At 39.5% G+C, this 21,512-nt stretch overlaps 1 protein-coding gene across 4 annotated transcripts in view; it reads left to right on the top strand.

Annotated features, from left to right (window-relative positions):
* The window catches only part of PPARA (peroxisome proliferator activated receptor alpha), a 32,878-nt gene extending 11,566 nt beyond the window's left edge, over nucleotides 1-21,312 (top strand). For 2 of the 4 annotated variants that reach the window (XM_066319436.1, XM_066319437.1), the window contains 6 exons: nucleotides 4,548-4,792; nucleotides 6,636-6,796; nucleotides 7,868-8,006; nucleotides 10,423-10,625; nucleotides 13,451-13,898; nucleotides 14,076-21,312. In XM_066319436.1, coding sequence (XP_066175533.1) covers nucleotides 4,585-4,792; nucleotides 6,636-6,796; nucleotides 7,868-8,006; nucleotides 10,423-10,625; nucleotides 13,451-13,898; nucleotides 14,076-14,323 — 1,407 coding nt within the window. In that variant the 5' untranslated portion in view covers nucleotides 4,548-4,584 and the 3' untranslated portion in view covers nucleotides 14,324-21,312. Of the gene's footprint in view, nucleotides 1-2,040; nucleotides 2,523-4,547; nucleotides 4,793-6,635; nucleotides 6,797-7,867; nucleotides 8,007-10,422; nucleotides 10,626-13,450; nucleotides 13,899-14,075 lie in introns of those variants that run through there. The other 2 variants (XR_010743641.1, XM_066319438.1) reach the window with 2 other exon arrangements.
* The last annotated feature ends 200 nt before the right edge of the window (nucleotides 21,313-21,512 follow it).

The raw sequence follows: 21,512 nt of genomic DNA, 5'->3' as shown, positions 1-21,512 counted from the left end.
TTGTCTTTGGAGCCTCGAGGCAAAAGTTGCAAAACCTTCCTGTCAAGGTGCTGATGAAACCAAATCTGGCTCGTGTTGTCAAAGGGATTGCAGGGGCTCCTTTAAACACAGCCTTCAGATCTTACTGCACCCATACCCAGGAGCTGTGGTCTTTCATTATGTCTGAAGCTGAGCTGTCTGAGACAGGCTGACTGGTCTAATGGTGTGGATGCAGTATGGTGAAATCTATTTTCTGGTCTAATATGAAGTCAGTGTTAAGATAAAGTGTTCGGAATGGAGCTCCTAGTTACCAGGATCTTGAGGGGCTTGTTGAAGTTAAAATTCTCCATTAGAAAGCCACTTAATGCTAGGATGTTGTTCTGTTCTTTACAAGCAGCTGAAATCTTTCATTTGAGCTAGATTCTACTCTCAGCTTGAGTTTCCAGCACTGGAACTTTAATTTCATTTTTGTTATTTATTTATTGGAGCATGTTGTGTCAACTTAGAGTAAATGCCTGTATCTTCCATTTACTGGATTTCAGTGGCAGTTCTACTGCTGGAAGGTGAGTATCTATGGGATGTGCACACAGCAGCCTGCATGACAGTTCCATGGCCCTGCCAAAAAATGGTGATACCTCTTAATCTAATAGAGGTGCTGTCTGATATATAAAGCAGTTTTCACCTCTCACAGGAGACCAAAGGGGCATTGGCTTCTTCATTTCGGACAGTGCAAGTGCCTGGTTTGCAGAGCCAGCCTGTCCACACAGTCACTGGATTCTGCAGAGGAGATTCAGGCTGCACATGCAGTCCTATTTTGGCCCTTCAGCACGTGTACTCCTCTTCCCAGCTCTTATTTCTGCCCTCTCCATTGAGCCAGCACTAGTATTTGTAAGGCTTTGCAGTGAACTGGATCAGGGAAGTGGTTGGATTGAAAAGTACCACGGTTTTAGTGTGTAATCATGGCCTTGAAGATCAGTCATGGCTCTGGAAATTCCATTGAGCTCCACTCAACCCAAACATGTTAAGTGAGCTGTTTGACGTTAGGTGAGATGAATTACCTCTTATTTCTGTTTGCTGAAAATTATTTTCCTCTTTATAGTTTTTTCTGCATTAGTAACTGCATCTGTTGTGTGAAAGCTGTGAAAGAGGGTATGATATTTGAAATAAATAGTTTCATTATCTCCTGAATAGTTTTGTTGCTGCCCTGTTATTAGTTACTTCTTAAACAGTAATCTTGGCAAAACAAACAATTTTCCGAACTATTTATAATAAGTGTGTTACATAAATGAAAGAAGGCATTGGAGGAAATTGTGGATATATAATCTTGAAGGTCTAGAAAGCAGCTGAGTAGTTTAAAGCAGGAAGGTCACATTTAAAAGGAGGGTTGGGTGGTTCTGTTCAGAGACTCTGATCTGTAATATACCCTAGCCAATGTCATTTAAAATCCAATGGAACAGAAGGTCCTGGGTCCAAAGAAATACAGCTTCCTAGCTCAGTAAGGTCTCCTTGAGTTTGGCTGAGTAATATAAAACAAAACAAAATAAAAAACATTCCTGTGTTGTTTTTATCATTTTGTCTGGGCTTAACCCCAGGAGGCAACCAAGCCCCCCTTGCTCATTCCCCTGCCATGGGGCTGGGGAGACAGTTCAAATCAAGGTTGCATAGAATTTTTCCTTACGTGGCTTTTAAGATCCTGACTTTACAGCTTTGCTGTCAATTTTCAAAATGAGGGTGTGTGAATTTTGATTTCTTTTAAAGGCAAGGGTACCTATAAGTTGCTTATGGTATCTTGGAGTACAGCTGAGTAAAGAGAAGAAAGATGAAGTTTTTCTGGGTGGGGTTTTTTTTTGAGAGGGGGTTTGCAACTGGCAGTCTTGATGAAGAGATGGCTTACGAAAATTTTTCATCACGTGTATAGAAAATGTTCTGTGTCTTATGTTATTAATATTTTTTAAAAGAAAAAATAGTATGAATATATAAAGTTACAAACTATGAAAACTGAATTAATTGTCACGTGACAGAGGAGAAACTAAGCATCCTTTCCCAGGTGGAAGTCTGGGCGTCACACTTTAGGTACCAAATCTTATTTTCTATTCTTTTTTGTGTTGAATCAGAATATTGGAAATATTCTGCAGCTTACATATTCAAGGATCTTCCTATCCAGTGAAGTTTCCTAAAAATATCTATTGCAATCACGAGTTTTACATGTGCTGTTTTCAGCCCTAGAATTCCCAAAATGACCTAGAGGTAATGATTGTTTCAACTTTAACCCTGGTATTTGCAAGCAAGCCCTTTACACGATCAATTTGTTTATGCAGTAAGATCAGACTTTGTTATTGCTTCCCAGAGACCTTTGCATCTCAGAGACCTCTTTCCTTACAGGGGTTATCCCTGGCGTGGCAAGTATTAAATGTGGAAAGGCTGGAGGGTTAGTATCCCTCCCTGCCTTTCCAAAAATGAAGCAAATAACTGCTAGCTGCATGTTGAGATATTTTTCTTAAATAATCTGACTGATTTCTTTGGGACCGATTTCAAGTTTATGGGTAAGTTACTCAGTGGGTATTCACAGTGAGGTGGTGGGAAAGGACTTCTTGTGAAAATAGACATATTTCAGAGGTAACAGGATGTGAGAGACTAAAACCTGTTCAACCTTAAAGTCATAATTACCTGAAATGGTGTCCTTATTTTTCTATGTTCTATTCTCTTGTTTTCAGTTTGTGTGTGTTGGTACTTGGCAATAGGAAAAGGGTTATGGAGACTAAAGTATTTTATGAGAAACTGAGAAAAACCCCTGCAGATGTTTTGAGGCACAGAATTTTCGTAAATACTTAGAAGACACAGATCTTTGAGTGGAATCATTGTGCTGCATCTACTACTTCTGCTGTTCTAACATGTACAGGGCTTTTTATAAAGCAAAATTCTCTCTTTGAATATTAAATGAACTTCATACTTTTTACTCTTTTTATTTTAGAAGCTTCTTTCGTTCAAGCAAGGATCAATGCATATTATGTGAAACCTGCCAATGAAAGCATATGCATGTGTAAACATGCACAGAACAGAGAGAAGCCAGAAGGCAGTTTCCTGCTTAAATACTAGACATTAAAGATTTTCTGCACTTATAAAAAAATTAATTATCAGTATTGTGAATATTAGTATATTTTGACAGTCTTCAGAAATTGTTATGTTGTTGCCATGCTTGCCTAAGTACCAGTTAATCATTGACAAGAGCTCTAATGATTAAGCAGCTGTAATTTACTTGTAGTGTTTGAAAGTACAAAAGGGTATGTAATTTAATAGTTAAAACAAGAAGCACTCCATTTATGTTTCACTAGGTATTAGGTTGTTTTTACAGAAATGTAGCTAAAAAGGCTGCTGAATTTTACATATGGATTGTAAATGCAGAAAAGTATGCTGCAGTTTGGGCGATACCAGGTAGCTGTTGCCATGGTCAGAGGTCAGCTCTCAAGCTTTCCTGACACATAATGCCTATTTTGGTTGAAGGTAGACTTCAGTGTTCACTTGATCTTTTAAAAATATGTGTACTGGATGAAGAAGTGGTAGTTGGAGAGATGTGTGTGATTCAGCAGGAAACACTGAGTGCAAGATGCCCAGTCCCTACTGGAGCCTCCACAGCTATCCTGGGGCTCTGTGTCTGCTCTGTGTCTGTATTCCGGAGAATACAGAAGAACTCCATGGAGAGCACACTGAAGGAGCAGTGCCAATCATAAACTCTGCCATTCCTCTCTTCTTTTTGCTGATAGCTTCTTAGGGAGACAAATCTAGTAGTCTCCTTAGAGTTGCTGGAGATTTCTCTATACTTTTCCCCCATCACAAAATAGATACATCACACAGACAAGAATTTAACGTTATTTTCACAAATTACATACAAGGGATTTCTCATTTCTGAGTATGTTGTGGTTTTGTCAGGGACGTGGGCAGATAACTAAGAGCAAACAGCACAGTTAGTTCCAGGTGTTGCTGGGCTTATCCATGCTGTGTGTCCAGCTCTCACCCAGCAGCACAGCCGGTACAGTAAAGTCCCTGTTGTCTGCAACTGGTTTTGGAAATCATGGATAAATTCCCATACTAAGTCTCCTACATATTCCTGCTTACTGCATTATGTGACATAGAAATTATTTTCCTTTTTTAGTTAAAACTATCATGTTTCAAAGAATTTGGGCAAATAGATGGGTACTAATGGCAAGTTAGTAATAGTGGCAACATCTCCTTTATTTTTCCTGCTGAAGAAGAGTGAGTAGAATATTGATGTTTGTTATAAGTTTTGGTGGGAAGTGCATAATGCCTTCTGTAGAAACACTTTTCTCAGCAATGGAGAGAAAACAACAATCTACAGATTGATCCTGTCATAACTTTCATTCATCTTGAAGTCTTTTTTTGGGGAATTTTCCCCACCCTGTGCTCTTGCTGATTGACATTGCATAAAGCTTCCAGAGCAATAGAATGTTGTATATTATTTCACCTTTTTATTAGAAATACTGTATTCAGTGTGCTGCAACTGGTTCAATTATTTTTTTAAATATCTTTTTTTTTAATTATTCTTTCACCAGTAAAAAGAAATTTAAGTGACTGCTCTACTTGATCAAAATGGTGGACACTGAAAACCAGCTCTATCCCCTTACTCCCTTGGAGGAGGAGGATATAGACAGCCCTTTATCTGGAGAGTTCCTACAAGATATGGAGAACATTCAAGACCTGTCCCAGTCTCTAGGTGATGATAGTTCTGGAGCTTTAAGTTTAACAGAATTCCAGTCACTGGGAAATGGTCCAGGATCTGATGGATCAGTTATAACAGGTAAGAGAGTTTGGTTTAACATAAACTTTCTTTTATAAATAGAATGGTAGAAATTAATAATTACTTTAATGTAATAATTATTGTTTATGATGAAGTGACACTAGAAATATATAAGCTGATTATAGCATGGTTGTAAAATACTTAAGGCTAAAGGTAATATATTAGACAGATGTCACTGAGGAATGGCTGTAACATAAAGTTACATAGTCTTTAGTCAGAGGCTTTGTTTGAGTGATCAGAATGTGAATCATTGCAGTGGTATGGGGCACTGGTGATCTCAGCAAGGTTTTCCTATTGAATCTGGGTGTTTGCAAGTCTTTTAGCAGTAAAACCAGTTTACTATTAGCCTTTTGATTGGTTTGCATTATGCTTTGTTTTGGGAGGTTCTTACTTTAGATCAGTTCCCAGCCTGTGATCCCTATTTCACCTTGGAATACTAGAACTGAGGCAGCTGAAATGAGCAGTGTGGGTTTGAAGGGAATGGGGAGAGTTGCCTCCTGGCACTTTTGACCGAGGGAATGTTTCTAGAAGTGTGACTTTGTTCCCTTCTGGTTGCAGACCTTCTCATCAGGGAGATGAGATCCAAGGCCTTGTACAGGAAAAGCTTTATGTGTGTATGTGTGTATTTGTTTATAATGTGCTCCTTCAGAGGCACTATTATTTGAGTGTAGGTGTGTACAAGGCCTACAATAATTTAGATCAGCTCCTACTGTCACCTTCTCATGGAGTATTCAGTGCTCATTGCAAAATATATTGGTTTTGTGATTAGAGAACGTGCAAAATGTAAACTTCCAAGGCTCAAGTTCCATAAGGCAAGTAAAATGAAATCACACTTTTAAAAAATCCTGGGGTTTAGGCTGTTCTTGATGACTCTGATGCCTGTGGGCTTGGCAGCACTGGCAATGGAGACTCTGAGTTCTGTGCCAAGGTTTTTTCCAACATAATACTTGCTGACCTACATTCATGAGTGTTTCTTAATCTGTCTGTTAAAATAACACACCCAATAATTTGCTGAAGTCTTGTGGTGCAAGTTGCAAGATGGAAGATAAAAGAAATTCTGGCCTCAGAAAATATTTTCCTCAAACAAGGTGGAAATATTAATTGAAATAATTAGGGTTGGAACGTGTTAGTTCTGTAATGTGTTCATCTACTGGTGGCACGTCTGGTGAGTTTATTTCTTTGTACGATTCAAAAATGCTTTGCCTATTTTAAGAAAAACAGAAAATATCTGAGGCAGGCTATTTTAGAAGCAGGCATTTGTGTTACCTTCCTTTCAGTATCTGTTCAGCCTTTCTACTGATGTGCAGGACTCTTCCATCTGCTTTTCAGGCCTCAGCTTAGATTGTAATTTAAAATTATGAGTAGGTTTTCAAAGTCAGGGGTCCTTATGTGTATCTGAAATGTAGCTGTGTGAGGTAGGAATGTGTCTCTTGTGGTACTGCAACAGGAGATGCCCTGCTCATCCCTGCACCACAAGAGATGGAAGATGAAAAGCCAAAATCAGCTGTTCACAACCTTTCTGCAAAGAACATTGGTGTGGTGTATATTTATTGGGTCCATTATCACCCATCTATTCTTGTTGCCAGAGTCACTTCAGTAAGGCCTTTTCCTTCTTGACATCCTACGTCACATCAAAATTAGCGAGGTGCACCCTGTATTTTGTGTCTATTTGCACTGGGAATATGATTTATTTTTCAAAGACTATGGTCAAATTGTTAGTTCACTTAATGACTATTAATGCAAGATCACTTTTTAGAATAAATCATTTTTTGTGTGGTTTTAGTATAGAAATTGTATCAGTCTTGATAGTATAGTATTTATGAAGTGTTCCTTTTTCTTTTAGACACCCTTTCACCAGCATCCAGTCCTTCATCCATTAATTTTGCCACAGCTCCAGGTAGCATAGATGAATCACCCAGTGGAGCATTAAACATTGAATGTAGAATTTGTGGGGATAAAGCCTCAGGCTACCATTACGGAGTACATGCTTGTGAAGGTTGTAAGGTACAGTCATAATTTTGTTCTTAAGAACTGAAATCATGTTGCTTTATTTATGGGGTAATATGAAGATAAGCATTTGATACGTAAATGTTTGATTACTATAGCTCCAGCCATAACAATTATTTAAATAATAAACCTACCTGTGGTCTTTTTTCTGAAGTAAGTCATCCATATACCATAAGTCAATACCAGACCTTCATCAAGCAGGAACAATTCACAATTATAATTTTAATGCTGCATTTCTGTATGTAGTTAATGAAAGACTAAAACAAAACACTAAACTGTGACAAAAAAAAAAAAAAAAAAAAAAAAAAAAAAAAAAAAACAAAAACAAAACAAAAAAAAAACTCAAACAAAAAAAAAAAACCAACAGCAACAAAAAAAGAACCCAAAGCCCAGCCTTCTTGCCCCACTAGTGTTTTATTTGTGTTGGGAGTATGGTTGGGAGGAGTATGTCACATTCCTGTTAAAACAGCAACAAATCCCTAATTTCTCACCTCTACCACATGCTACCTGAATCCCTTTGTTGTACCTCTTGTAGTTTTGGGGCCAGGGCATGTCCCTGGTGCAATTTACTCCTATCATTAAGGCATAATTCTTGGGACGATATGACCCATGAACTATAAGATTCTTTTCTTTTTCCTCTAATGTTTTAGGTTTCCATCTTTTTTTCTGTATTAGAAGATAACAGGAGTGAAATAGCTGTCTTTGTGTACAGCTTTCTCTCATGCATCATGTCAGTATGATCATATGAATGTAAATCTTATGGAATAATGCAGAATGTCTATTAGAGATGGGGAACCAGTTCCTAGCCAGGTGTGTCCCATAGCCTAAATGACATGTTGCTCTGTGATGTGACACAAAATGTCGAGATGGCTCTAGATTTGCTGTCCCTGTGGTTGGGCAGTGTGTGACTGCCCAACCTTGCACTGCAGACTGGAGATGTCCTGGAAAGAGCAGTTGAGTTAGAGGCTGTTCTACAATAAACGGTAAAAGAAAATAAATTACTTGTATGATTGAAGCTTAGTAGTCAATATTCACTAACATTACGTATTTTTTTCTAACTTTTTATAGGGCTTTTTTAGAAGAACAATTCGTTTAAAACTCATCTATGATAAATGTGACCGCAACTGCAAAATTCAGAAAAAAAATCGTAATAAGTGCCAATACTGTCGTTTTCAAAAGTGCCTTTCAGTTGGAATGTCACATAATGGTAGGTAAGAGTGCCCTTAATTTGTTTGTTCCTACCCAGAGTCTGCTGCTGGAGGCAGGCACTTGGATAGCATTTTTACTCACACACATGAATTACTTCATATTTTTTACAGGATAGATCGCTGCAGGGAACACCAGTTTCCCCAATGGGTTCATGTGGTTGATACAGAGATGCCAAACGTGCTGTGATGAGCTTTACACAGTTGTGCTACATGTCAGTTTGTCCATATGAATGTTCACTTATTTGCTTTCTTCACCCCAGAGCTTTGGCACCAGTACTCCCATTGAAACAATTTCAACACTGGAAGAATTCTGATCGAGGGTTTTGTAGAAGAGTAGGAGGAGAACAACTGCTTTCATTGTGAGGGGGAGTGACGTAGGATAGAAATCTGTAGGAAAGCAGCCTTCATTTTTCAGGTTACAGTGCAACAGCTCTTGGGCAGATGGTTCAGAAAGTAGGGAGGGAGGGCAAAGGTCTGTGCTGACTGTGCAACAGGAATCTGGTAGGTTGTTTGTTAAACAGAATGTAAAAACTCAGAGCATTTAGATATCCAGTTTAAAAGTTATGTTGTTGTTTGTGCTAGTGATTTTAAGATAAGGGTGGCAAGCTTGTGGCTTACAGACCAATTTCAGCCCACGAGGCAGTTCTCTGTGCAGGATATAGCTTGCTGAGCAACACGGGTGAAGAGGGAGAGGCCAAGCCATGAGAAAGCGCATCTCACTTTGCCAGATGACAGTAGTTTGCTTTCCCTGCTTGGCTCTGATATTGTCCAGGCTGAACTTGGGGGCAGGCGCAGTGTGAAAGTAGGTAAAAATGCTGGACTAGGTGAAAAGCTACAGATTTCCTAAGGAAACTATGCAGATGGGATAGATGAGGTGGGAATATGGCTGGAGGGAAGCTGCTTCTGACACTGTAGTCTAGAGCAGGAGGCATTGTGAGAGTTGACTTTCTGGTTCTGCAGAAGCCTGGCTCTCCTGCAGTGAACCTTGACTGATACTGAGGTCCAGTGGGAGAGGGTTGGTTGTCTCTGCAGGACTAGGATAACCATCCTCAGAAAGTGTGCTGGATAACGAAGTGGTATCTCATGCTGGGAGCTGAGCAGGCAGCTGTGCTGGTTGGCAGGAGCTGACATGTGAAGCTGTTTCATCCTATTAAAACCACTGAACCCAGCTGTGCTCCAGCTGAAGGGAATAGCCACAGTTTCCTTGCAGCAAACATGTGAAAGGCAGGGAAAAGGGATGACTGCTAACTTGCTGGTAATACTTCTCAGGAAAAGTGCTACAACTAAATTTATACTCATAATCTTAAAACTGTAAGTTTTAGTTTAGAGCAGGTATTCTTCCACTTTTTCAACAGTTTGGTGTGACCACCCACCCTGAAGGGGGAGGAAGCACCTAAGCCAGATTATGAACAGGCTTTCCTTGTTGGACTTCCATTGGAGTCCACAGCTGTATTTCAGATCATGCCTAGAGTCACTTCCTTGTGTCTTGAGAAGACCCCCTGGGCATGTTGAAGGGCTGATGGTGTTCATGGCTTGAATTGCTCAGTGTAGGCCATGAGGTCCTGTCCTCACTGGTTGGATGCTGAAATGGGGTTCAAGCAACTCGCTGTATGAGCCATCTCAAACCCTTGCGCACCTCCCAGTGGGGCTGGCTTAGCTTGAAACTGAAACTGAAGAAGGTTGTGGACGTGCCCATGAATGGCAAGACCACTTGCCCAAAAACCAGGAGACCATACCCAGAGGTGTTTCAGACTTGCATCTCCTGCCTCTCAGAAGAATATCCCAGTGGCTAAATTGGGTATTCAGACTGTTCTTCTCTCCAGTCTTGAAGGGCTAGTCTGTTGGGAAAGCAGTGTGGAGTATTGGAGGTAGAGGAGATTTTGTTGCCTATAGCCTTTGAGCTGTAAAAGCAGGTCTTTGGGCTGGGGGGGTTCCCACTGGCAGTACAGATCTGTTGAATAAAGAACTGGATGCCCCTGCAGGTTCTGAGGCAGCAGTGGGATTCAGGCCTGACTCTGTTGCAGCTCTCCAGCTTGTGTGTGTGCTTTCTGCCAAGCTCCTGTCATGAGTTTACTCAGTGTTTTAAGAGTTCCCAGGGTGGACTTTGAGTTTCACATTGGGAGCTGTAGAACTCAATAAGGAAAAAAAAAATACAAGTACATTTGGGTGATGTAGAAGGGAAAAGGAATGTGTTCTAGCTCACTGCAGATAGCACTTTCTGTTCTGTTTTGTTGAAACATGTGATTTCCTCCAGTTTAGCACGTTAGTCACTGCCTATGTTGGGAAGGGGACAATTTCTTCACCTCTAGCTCAGTTTTTCTAGACAGAAAAATCTTACTGCTCTAATCAGCAGTGGTAAAAGGCTTAAGTTCTTGTATAATTTGTGTTTGTTTTACAATTATGTCTTCCCATCAGCAATACGTTTTGGACGGATGCCGAGGTCTGAGAAGGCCAAGCTCAAAGCAGAAATTCTAACAGGTGAAAATTATGTAGAAGACTCAGAAATGGCAGATCTTAAATCACTTGCCAAAAGAATTCATGATGCCTACCTGAAAAACTTCAATATGAACAAGGTCAAAGCCAGAATCATCCTTGCAGGGAAAACCAATAACAATCCAGTAAGTACTTTTTCTGTTACTTTAAAATAAAACTGGTGGGTACATAAGGTGATTTTAATAATTTGTCAATCTTTAGCAAATCTTGTAGAAAATAAATCTCATGGTAAAACAGATGTGAAATATTCAAAGTGAATATCTGTAGTAAATATGGTTGCTTTAAACCACAATCAGAATAATGAGAAGCTTTAGGAAAATCAGGTGATTACCTTGTAAGCAAAAAACTCATAACCCTTAATTATTGTTCTTAACCAAAAGTTAAGTGGTACCTGAATGTGAATACCTCTTGATACAGGGAGAATGGTTCAAAATTCTTTTCCTCTTATGACAGAAAAAAATAAATGTTTTTCTGTCATAAATGCCAGGATAAGTGCTATTAGCTTGTAGGGTGTACAGGTGCTCTGCATGACTTTTGTTTAAATCAGAATAATATTTATAGCAGGAGGGAAAAGAAAACTTGAGTTTGTAATTTTTTGTTCGCAGTGCTGGCCATTTCCTCACCCAGCCTTCCTGGTCTTTTCTGTATGGTTGCTTTGAAAGGCAGAAGCAAGCAAGGTTGTGAAGACACATATGCTGTAGAAGTTATTTTTCTTTCAGGGTAATTTAGACAAGGTCTACCCAATTTGATCAACTGCTTTTTGTTTGGTAGCACATGGGAGAGTATAATTGCTGTAAAGGCTTGCTTGTTTCACTTCATGCATATTTATTTAAGCTCTGCTATGACTTTCATTACTTTCATGTAGAAGATAAGTATGTTATTTTATCAGCAACTTCAGTTTCAGTAAAAATTTGCAGGGAAGCAACTTTACATATGCCATAATGAAAACCATGTCAGTGTGGGGATGAGTGTTAGCAAAATTGTAAGCAAACTGTCTTCTGCATTATGGAATTTGGCATGTAATAATCTAGTCTAGCCAAGCCTACAGCTTTCTGCATTAGAAGAGAGACACATGAATTATCCCATTCTTTTTCATTGCACTAAAGAGGTGTGTAAAATGAGGCACCGGCTTAAACATTTAGGGGTACAGGCTGACAAGAGCCTATGGTAAATATCACCTTTAGCTCCTCACTGAGTGGGCTTCTGCAGAAAATCAATTTTGTGCTTGTTACCCCGTGTCAGAATCATAAACCACAAGATGTGTCACATGTGAAGAGATGGCTCCTAGAGCACTTAATCCCAGTTCTTGTATTTGAATGTGTGTGGGACACAGCCATGGGACTGACCAGCCAACAGTGACCAGCACTGTGCCCAGGTGAATTTGCACATAAAAATTCATGAAGAATCAGCCTGTTACAAACAGGCTGCTTCCAATTTTTTCCATATGCAGGGAAGAGCAAAGGGGTTTTAGGCTATTGCATCATTTCTTAAGAAAACAAACATTTTCTTTTTCAGCAGAAAAACAGATTTTAAAAGAAGAGGGTTTTTGCTTGTAATTTGCAACCCAGCTGTTTCAGAACTGTGCATTAACAGCTGATTTCAGTGAATCCTAATTTGTGGCACCACTACAATTCATTTCAGAATGAATGAGCATTTTTCATGATGACACGCTGTCATTTTTAAATATAGCTCCCAAGTCCTTAGCCATACCTCTTTTCTACGTACTGAAATTATGTTAATTTTTTTCTTTAAGTGTATAAGATAGTGTACATCTATTAAAGATTTAGAGATGTGTTGTGTTTCTTGCTTTGCCATTTTCCACTCATATCCACCTTCCCATGGAAAGTTCTGCTCTCTGTAACTGTGCTGGAGTGAGATGGAATGTGCAGTAACCATAAACATTTAAAAATGGGCACCCGTAGGAACCTGACCTGTTGGACAGTTTTCTGAATGAAACAAGTGAATCCTATGAGTTCCTGACTGAACTCACTATGTGCTCCCCATGAGATTTAATCTGAAATGAGCAAAGCAGCACAGGGAAGGTGCTTGGTGTGTACGGAACTAAATTTCTGTTCACAGTCAGTAGCTGTGACTTTGCTTGGCTCGGAATTGTTATTCTTTAGTGGATTGTACTTTGTTTTGGTTGTTGCTCTGCAGATATGTGTAAAAATATTTTTGAGTTCTGATTGTTCGTAAGAAAGTCTGAATGCTGCTTTCGCTATGATGTTTTAGGAGAGTGACTTATCTGTTTGTAAAGCATGTACCTTTCAAAACAAAGGGGATTATGGAAAAGGCAAAATTTTGCATTTGGCATTCTAGTGGGATTCTCTGTTTAGAGATGACTCAGCACCAACTGCAGCTAGGAAGTTGGGACAACTGGGATATTGTCTATGAAAGTCTGATAATAAAACACAGGAGTAGTGCAGGGTTCACATTCTTATGCAAATCTGCTGCCCTGTGTATTGCAATGACTTGTCTGTATTCCCCCTAGGGTACTTCAGGAAAGCATCATGATGTGCATCAGATGTAGTTAGTTTAGGAATCGATAGGAGTGTAGGCAGAATAACCTGGACTTCTGGAGAAGGTAATACAAGTCTTTTGTGAACCCTCTGGGACTTGGCTCTGAGATGGATATGTGCATAACAAGCACAGGACTGCTGGAGCTTTGCTGTAACTATTAGATAAAGCTAAATGAAAGATATGCTCTATATCTTTACATTTGACTATTTGCATTGCTGTGGCTAAAAGTTTGCAGGGCAGACTTGTTAGGTATTGCGATTTGTCATACACTGTTTGTCTTGATGAGAAGCACAAAAGAACTCAGGGTTTATTGATAGCTGAGGACTGATTAGCAGGGAAGTTAAAGTTTATCAAAATTCTTATTCTTTAGGAAGAAAATGACTAATACCCATGATTTAGTGACTGAACTAGTGGATTTTTCTCTCTGTAGCCATTTGTTATACATGACATGGATACCTTATGCATGGCAGAGAAGACCCTGGTGGCCAAACTGGTAGCCAATGGGATTCAGAACAAGGAGGCAGAAGTTCGAATCTTCCACTGCTGCCAGTGTACGTCAGTGGAGACTGTCACAGAGCTCACGGAATTTGCCAAATCCATCCCTGGCTTCTCCAGCCTGGACTTGAACGATCAGGTGACGCTGCTGAAGTACGGGGTGTACGAAGCCATATTTGCCATGTTGGCCTCTGTGATGAACAAGGACGGGATGCTGGTGGCCTATGGGAATGGATTTATAACCCGGGAGTTCCTGAAAAGCCTGAGAAAGCCATTCTGTGACATAATGGAGCCAAAATTTGATTTTGCAATGAAATTCAATGCACTGGATTTGGATGATAGCGATATATCCCTTTTTGTTGCTGCCATTATTTGCTGTGGAGGTAAGCATTGCATATTTGCTCTCTAAGGTAGTAAATTTTAATATTTTCCCTCTCATGAATTAAAAATTTTAATGGAAAAGGCTCTATCTTCTGGAAGATTCAGTTCTACCACTAACTAAACTTTGAGAAATCATTATAAAATTATGACATGTATTCTTTTGCTTGTTTTGAGAACAGATCGTCCTGGTCTTGTAAATGTAGGACACATTGAAAAAATGCAGGAGAGCATTGTGCATGTACTGAAACTTCACTTGCAAAACAACCATCCTGACGACACCTTCCTCTTCCCAAAACTTCTCCAAAAAATGGCTGACCTCCGGCAGCTGGTCACAGAGCATGCTCAGCTCGTTCAGATAATCAAGAAGACTGAATCTGATGCACATTTACACCCTTTACTACAGGAAATCTACAGGGATATGTATTAAGGATTTTTAGTACTTTTTTCCACAATATTTAAAGACAGAGAAATACAGATGGGAGCAAAACTACTTGTACAGCTACGTGCTGTTCACTCAGCCCAGAGCAGGAAAAATCTAAAACTGGGCAACTGGAGTGTTACACTTCTTTTGGTTTGGGATCTTTCGTCTTCTTTTGAAAAAGTGCTACAGAAAAATACTGGTCAAGTGCTCAGTGAAGTGTCTTACAATGGTTCTTTTATTTGGAAATTTGAAGATTGGTAAGGAATACATATTTGTATAATAAATCAGAATGTTAAGTAACAGAAATGAACAAAATTGTATTTCCTCCTGGCTTAGTCATTTTAGTATTGATATAACAAATTCAGCACCTTCCTTCCAGGTATCTGCACAATCAGAAAAACAATGCACTTTTGCCTAATGGTAATTACTGAGAACCAGCTAACATTTTTCTTAAAGCATTAGGTCTAGGTGTAGCAAATAGCTGGCTACTACTGTCCATACACTTCTAAAAATTTGGAAAGACCTTTGATCCATTGCTGCTTTAATTCCATGAAATGATGTACAGCTTCATCTAGTGTTACCTTGGCATACTTAGGGTAAGCATGTTTAAAAGATGGTTCTCTTATGAAATTAAACAAAATCCAAAGAGTTATCTAAAATACAGCAGAGATGCTTCAACAGGTGTGTCTTGAAGAGTAAACATGATAAAATGATGGGACCTTTTTGTTTCAAAAGTCTTCTAAGGAAATGTGAAAATATCACTGATGAAAAATATATTGTATCCCCTGTATTTTTGTAGAACTTGTAATAGCTCAGGATGCAGTTTTGGCATAAAAACACTATTTTGAATTAGCAAGAGTTTTGGAGAGACTGAAAAATCTGATCCTATCCCGGAAAAAAAAAACCAAACCAACTTTCCAGCAGTGACACTGCACTGTGCTGCAGTGATAGCTGATTCCAAAGGAATGATTGGGTAAGAAAGGCACCAGCTTCCTTTAACTGTCTTGGCAGTGTAGTTGTTTGCACCTGTTTACTTTTCTGATGAATACACAGTTTCATTTTTTACTCACTTGGCTATATTTCTATTCCTTCTTCCGCCTCATTGATAGAAGTGTTTGGTACTTGTTTTCACCACATTTTGTCCTTGTGGGTAAGGTGACAGTAATACCAAGAATAGTGTTTGTAGGTGTCAGACTGTGTCATAGGATGAAAGGCAGCACAGCTGAGAATAAGTTTATCGTGTTCTTCAGATTTTTACAACAGCCCTTGCTGTACTCCTGGTGCAAAATAAGCCATAAGGAAATGACTTTCTGACTGCCACTTCATGGGCTCTTTTCTCAGAGAGCTGCCCAGAAATTCCAGCTGCATGCATTTCACAACAACGAGGTCACAGGAGCAATCCCGGCATTTTCACTACACTTAAGCTTTCAGTGGCACAGAAGGACACTTTGTACTTGTTTTATTGTAGCACATTTGGAGACACCACAATCTTCCCTGCAAGGTTTGAGTGATGGAGGGAGAACATCGCACTGTCATTCCCATTTCAGTGGCAATGCTTGTTTCTGTCCAGGTCCCCAGGCACAGCTGGACACTGGAAAAAGTACAGGTTTAAAGGCAACTTGGGGTTTATCTGGGTAATGATTGTGACAGAAGTTATAGATAAATATAGATATATTTAATGTAAAATATTGAAGCACAGGCCTCTAATATGAGCATTTAGAGCAGGATAGAAGCAGTAGCTGCATGTGCAGTTAAAACAAAACTTCCTTTCCTTCCTTGTTGCCAGCAGGAAGAACAGGCCTCAAACACTGAGAGAGGAATGTTGGTCTTGCCAGGAACGCTCAGATGAGAAATGGGCTGCCTTTTGTGTCCCAGAGCAGCACACAGTGTGCCCTCAGAAACAAAGAGAGGATTTTAGGAATGCTGCTGCTTTATTCTCCCAGCCAACCCTGTTTCACTGAGAAGCTGTGGGGTTTAGGCCGTGGAAATAATTGATCTACAATATTGCTGGAGCAAAAAGTTGTCAAAATATCAGCCATTCTGGGATGGTGTTCTGAAACTGTGGGAGCCAACTGTTATCTCCTAAAAAAAAAAAAAAAAGGATAACTTGATTTTTTTTTTCCCCAAAGCTCAGATTTTTGCAAAAGGCAAATTTCAAAGCTGTATTCCATAGTCTAGGTGTATGTAGGTTCTCAGGAAAGTCAGCAACAGTCAGTGTGCATAACTGTTTTTCCAGCTCTTGTTCTCAAAAGTGGCTAAAACACTTTAGTAACACTTAAAAACATGGAAAATTAATAATAAATACTTAAATTCTCAGCAAAGCTATAAAGAATTGCAAATGGAGTAACTCAATGAAAGACATAACATTTAGCTGTTTTAGCAGCTGCTTGTAACAAGGTCCTGTTATTAACATCAGAAAAGTGCATAATTTTTTTGTTATTTGAAAACCAGGAAGAAATTTTTTACTATTTCCTTGGACATTAAAAGTTTGAATTCTGTTTTAAATTAAATTGTAGACCCTTAATAAGAAAAAAAAAAAAAAAAAAAAAAAAAAAAAAGATAACATATCTCTGAATTACAGAAATATGAACAAGATGTTAACACAGCCTAAAATTCTGGATGGGTTCCACTGCCCACACTGCTGCCCAGTGCACATTCCCACAGTCACTTCAAAGAGTGGCACAGGGCAGACAATTGCAGAGAATTAGTGGGCAAAAGAAGTTCTCATTTCTACATTACTCTTTTAATGAATTACATTTGCTTCTTCAGGAGGTGGCTACAGCAGTATTTTGGCCAAGGAGGTTTTAAAGTTACTCAGTTTATGGTTCTGGTGTTCGTTTTGTTGTTTTTTTTTTTTTTAATTTGGAATCCAAACTAGATCTATTTCTGATCTATTACTTCAGCATCTCCCCTATGTGCAGATGAACTAATACTTTAAAATACCTCATTCGTGGAGGGAAGTAAAGTGATGGGATTTTATGATTAAAATGGTATGAAACATTTACTGGCTCGTCAGGTACAGTTTGGATCTGATTCTGCCAACATAACTCATTTTACTGTCATAGCGTGGAAGAACTCTGGTTAGCAATCAGGCCCCACAAACAGCTTAAGGCAAGAGACAGCAGATGGATAGAGAAATATCCTGGGAAATGATGGTATGACTTGCTTAAGTTTTCAGCAAACCTACAGAGTCCTGATTTTTGAGCATTGCACAAGGGGAAATATTTATTTATTTATTTATTCTGCTGCCCTAGGTATTTTTTGTCAAAGAGGAAGGGGGGAAGAAAAGCAAGGTTTTGTGCCAAATGTTAGGGAAATCTGATGTTCATTCTTCTCTCCTCCTTAAATATTTCCTTTAAAGCAGCTGTTTAAAAAAGGTTAGTCACTTTGTGTCTTTCAAAATTTCCCATCCCGCTTTTGCTTTAAGCACAAACTGACACTTGATAGGAAAGTTTCCACTCACAGGAACGGCGTCTTTCGTTGCATTTAAAGAAACCATATTTTACATTAATTGCCATTTCCGTGTGCCTTTGTGCTTTGGCTCCAGCAACTGCTCAAATGCTGCCAGAGAGCAGAGTTTTGCATTATTCCTGCCCCGTGCAGAGATCTCAGAAATACCAGCAGTTGCACTAAGCCTGTTCTCATGAGAGAGCTGGCACAAGGCTGCACATCGAAGAGCTTATAATAAGCATCTAAACATTTGTTTGTTTATTCAAACTTGGGGAGATTTATTCATCACGAGAGCTGGGTCACATACAATTGAGTTTGAATTTCCTCCTTATTTCTGATGGAAAGCCTGGACAGACTTAGCCTGCCCCATCTGAGGCAGAGCAGCTGGGGGATATCCTGCTGTGACTGCAGAGGAACAGTTTCAGTCTCTCCTGAAAAGCTCCCTGTGACTTCGCTGAAAATCTGGCACTGCATTTGACAAATGCATTTGCAGCTGTCGTGGTACTGTTTAAGCATAAGGTCTTAAAAATAATGGTCCCTCTCAGAAACCCCTCGTCCTTTATGAGGTGTTGGAATGTAAGGTGGAGCGTGGTATCTGTGCTTGCTTATGTCCCAAGTGCTTTCCTGATAATCAGCTGCATATAATTTTTATATTTAGGTTTAATCAGCTTTATTATCCTTCTTTTACTGGAGATTTAAATTATATGTGGGTTTGATCTAAGATTATTGATATTGTAATGTGTTGTGGGATTTTTTTAATTTAACGTAATACCATTTCTTCATGTTTCAATTTATAAAATACAAGAATATAATTGCAAGGTATAAACCTTCACTAAATTAATTACAGAGGTGCTTAAAGAAAAATGTGTAAATTATTTAATTTAAATATTTGTTACATGCTTTATCTTGTGAACCCTTTGTAGAGTGAGGAAGTGTTTACTTTTATGGGCTAAGGATGAAGGGGCTGATGTCAAAGAGAAATTGCTATTTATTCCTGTCTGGTCTTCATTGCTGTATCATTTGTGAAGAACTATCACAAAATCTTCAAAGTTATCAGTGTTTGGTGTTGTTGATTATAACAAAACTTTTAAATATAATTTCACATAGAACATAGACTTCCTTTTATTTAATTTTAATAAAAGAAGTCTAGTGGAGGAATAACTGCAATTCCCAAACTGAGTTTTTAACTCAAGTTCACCAATAGGAAAAATGGTGTGTAGAACTGAGTTCATCTTTGTTTTGCAGCATGGCAGCTCATTTTCCTTTGAAAAGAGCTAAAAAGAAGCTTCATTTGGTTAGGGCACCAGTTCTGGTGTTTTTTGAGGAACTGACTTGTGGCTCACTGGGAATAACAGCACATATCAGGATTATTCCCTGCCACCTACCCTCAGGGCGACCTGCTGCTTTTATAGATGTATTTCAAACATGATTTAGCAGCACAAAACAAAATATTGAAATGGCATTATTGGCTTCCCTACAGGAGGGTTCCTGTGGGATTTTAAATAGAATTCAGAGTCTGCTCACAGGAGTTCTGTGTCTGGAGCATGCAGGTGTGGCAGTCTGTGCCTACAGCATCCTGCTAAGGAAATCTGATATAGGGACAAAGGTAGCTTTCAAAGGTATCTACCTTTTATTTTGCTGTGTGAATCACCAAACACAGTAGCTGTAACAAGCACAATCTATTACAAATGTTTTAGCTATCATTTGTAATATATAACGTTTTATTTCCTCAAATTGCTGCACCTTGGCATTTTCACTTCATCGTTGTCACCACACAGGTATGTTGTCTCGTAAGGTGTTTTGTCTGTCGTGTTTGCAAAAGCTCTGCTGTGCTTCCCTGTGCTAACCTGCAGCCACTTCCTTACACTGTCACTTCACTGTGACACAAACCCACTGTGTAACCGAGCCCACCCTAAGGAAGGCTGTTTCCTCCTTTCTTTTTTCTGTTGTGCTCACAGGTTTTTAAAATCTTTTTCTTATTCTGAAGTTGAGGTGGTTTGTTTTTTTGTTTTTTGTTTTTTGTTTTTTGTTTTTTTTTCTTGAGCTCCTGTATTGCGTCAGTCAATCTTGTCAGATTCCATGGCTGTGGATGTTTCGAAACAGAATTCCTGTTGCAAGGACCTCAATTTCAGATGAGCTGCCTCTGCCAGGGGATAGGCAGCATGCACAAGAGACAGATCTGATTGCAGGCTGGACCTTCATTAAAGACTGCAAGATCAAGCATGACGTACTTGAAGTAGTTTCACTACTTGAAGTAGTAATATTTTGGTGTATTTTTTTCAGGTTGGATATGCAGGTAACCCCTGTAGTGGTAAAGACACCAACCAGCCTTGTGCTCAGTGCCAGGGGTTTCATGGCATTCTTTCCACTTGAAGGAAAAAGGATTGGCAGGATGGGGAAGTCCGGAGCCGCTGAAATCCCGGCGGCACCCCGGTCCTGTGTTGTGTAGGAGTGCAGTGTCACAGGCAGCCTGTGTGGGATGTGCTGCGGAGCCGGGGGCAGGTCACACCCCTCCTGCGGGTGACTCACAAACATCCACCCCTGCTCACCCCGGCCCAGCCCATCCAGGGGCTCTCCTGGCTCATCCCCGCACACACAGAGCTCTCGCCATGGAGTCACCATGCCTTGGCCCTTCGGCAGAGGAGGAACGTGTGTGGTTTAGTTACTTCCACAGCGATAACGAACCTGACCAAGGTTTCAGTGCCATCGATGTGCTCCAGAGCCCCCTCTGAGTGGTTTGACAAAGGCCGGTTTAGCAGCTTCTCAGGGGAGCTGCCTCCTGTGCAGCTCCTGCTGTTCCACAGCTCCTGCAAACAGTTGCTCAGAATTTTCTCTAGCAATGCAGCACCACAGCTTAAGTGCCCCGGGATGCTGAAGCCCTCCAATCACGTCTTAAATGGTCTGCTATCTGGTAGGACACAAAAAAAGCACAGTGTTGTTAATGTTGCCAAACCCTATTTAATAGAGCTGAAAGTGTTTCATTAAATCAAGATGTCAATATTAAAGAGAAAACAAAACAACTTATTGCTTCCAGTCATCTGTTTTTAGGCGGTTTTAGGTACATTTTACTACAGTAAATAAAGAACGTAGAACAAGCAGACATTTTTTGCAAGGAGTAGTCAAACCTAATTCTCATGGAATGCTAATTTCCCAGTAAAAACCACTAATTCAAGCCAAGGTCCCAACTTTCTGTTAGAACAATGCAAGTGGCACTTCCAAGGACGAATGGATGCCCTGGTCTCGCAGGGATTTTCAGGAAAGATAATGTATCTTGCACTTGTGAATGTTAAAGTCACATCTAGCTGCATACGATGATGCATTCTCAAATGTTACCAGCCTACTGATCTAGGATGAAAAAACTTGAACTAAAATTTTTTTTTCTTTTTTACATTCTGATTTTTTCCGCCTTCTTTAAAAATAAGAGGTTGAATTCACAGTGTTTGTATAGAGACTGGTAGGAACCTATGTGCTTTAATCCTTTCAGACTGAATGTAAACCAACTTAATTTGAAACACGGTTTTGCCTTAATGGTTTTAAAAAATAAAGTATTTTTAAAAGTGAATATAATGACTTGTGCTGATCTTTTATCTCCAGGAAAGGAAGTCACTGCAATGTGGCATTCAAAAAGCAGAATATTTGAAGCATCATAAAGTACTGATGCTTCCCTGTGTACTGTTAGACATCTTTTGAAGCAGGAGTGGGTGTGTAACATATTCAGAGGCATTGCATATACATTTATCTATAT

This window comes from Sylvia atricapilla, chromosome 5 (genome assembly GCF_009819655.1).
Source record: "Sylvia atricapilla isolate bSylAtr1 chromosome 5, bSylAtr1.pri, whole genome shotgun sequence".
In the NCBI taxonomy this organism is placed as follows: Eukaryota; Metazoa; Chordata; class Aves; order Passeriformes; family Sylviidae; genus Sylvia; species Sylvia atricapilla.
Note: the sequence above shows the minus strand (reverse complement) of the source record. Positions and strands in the feature narration are given on the sequence as shown.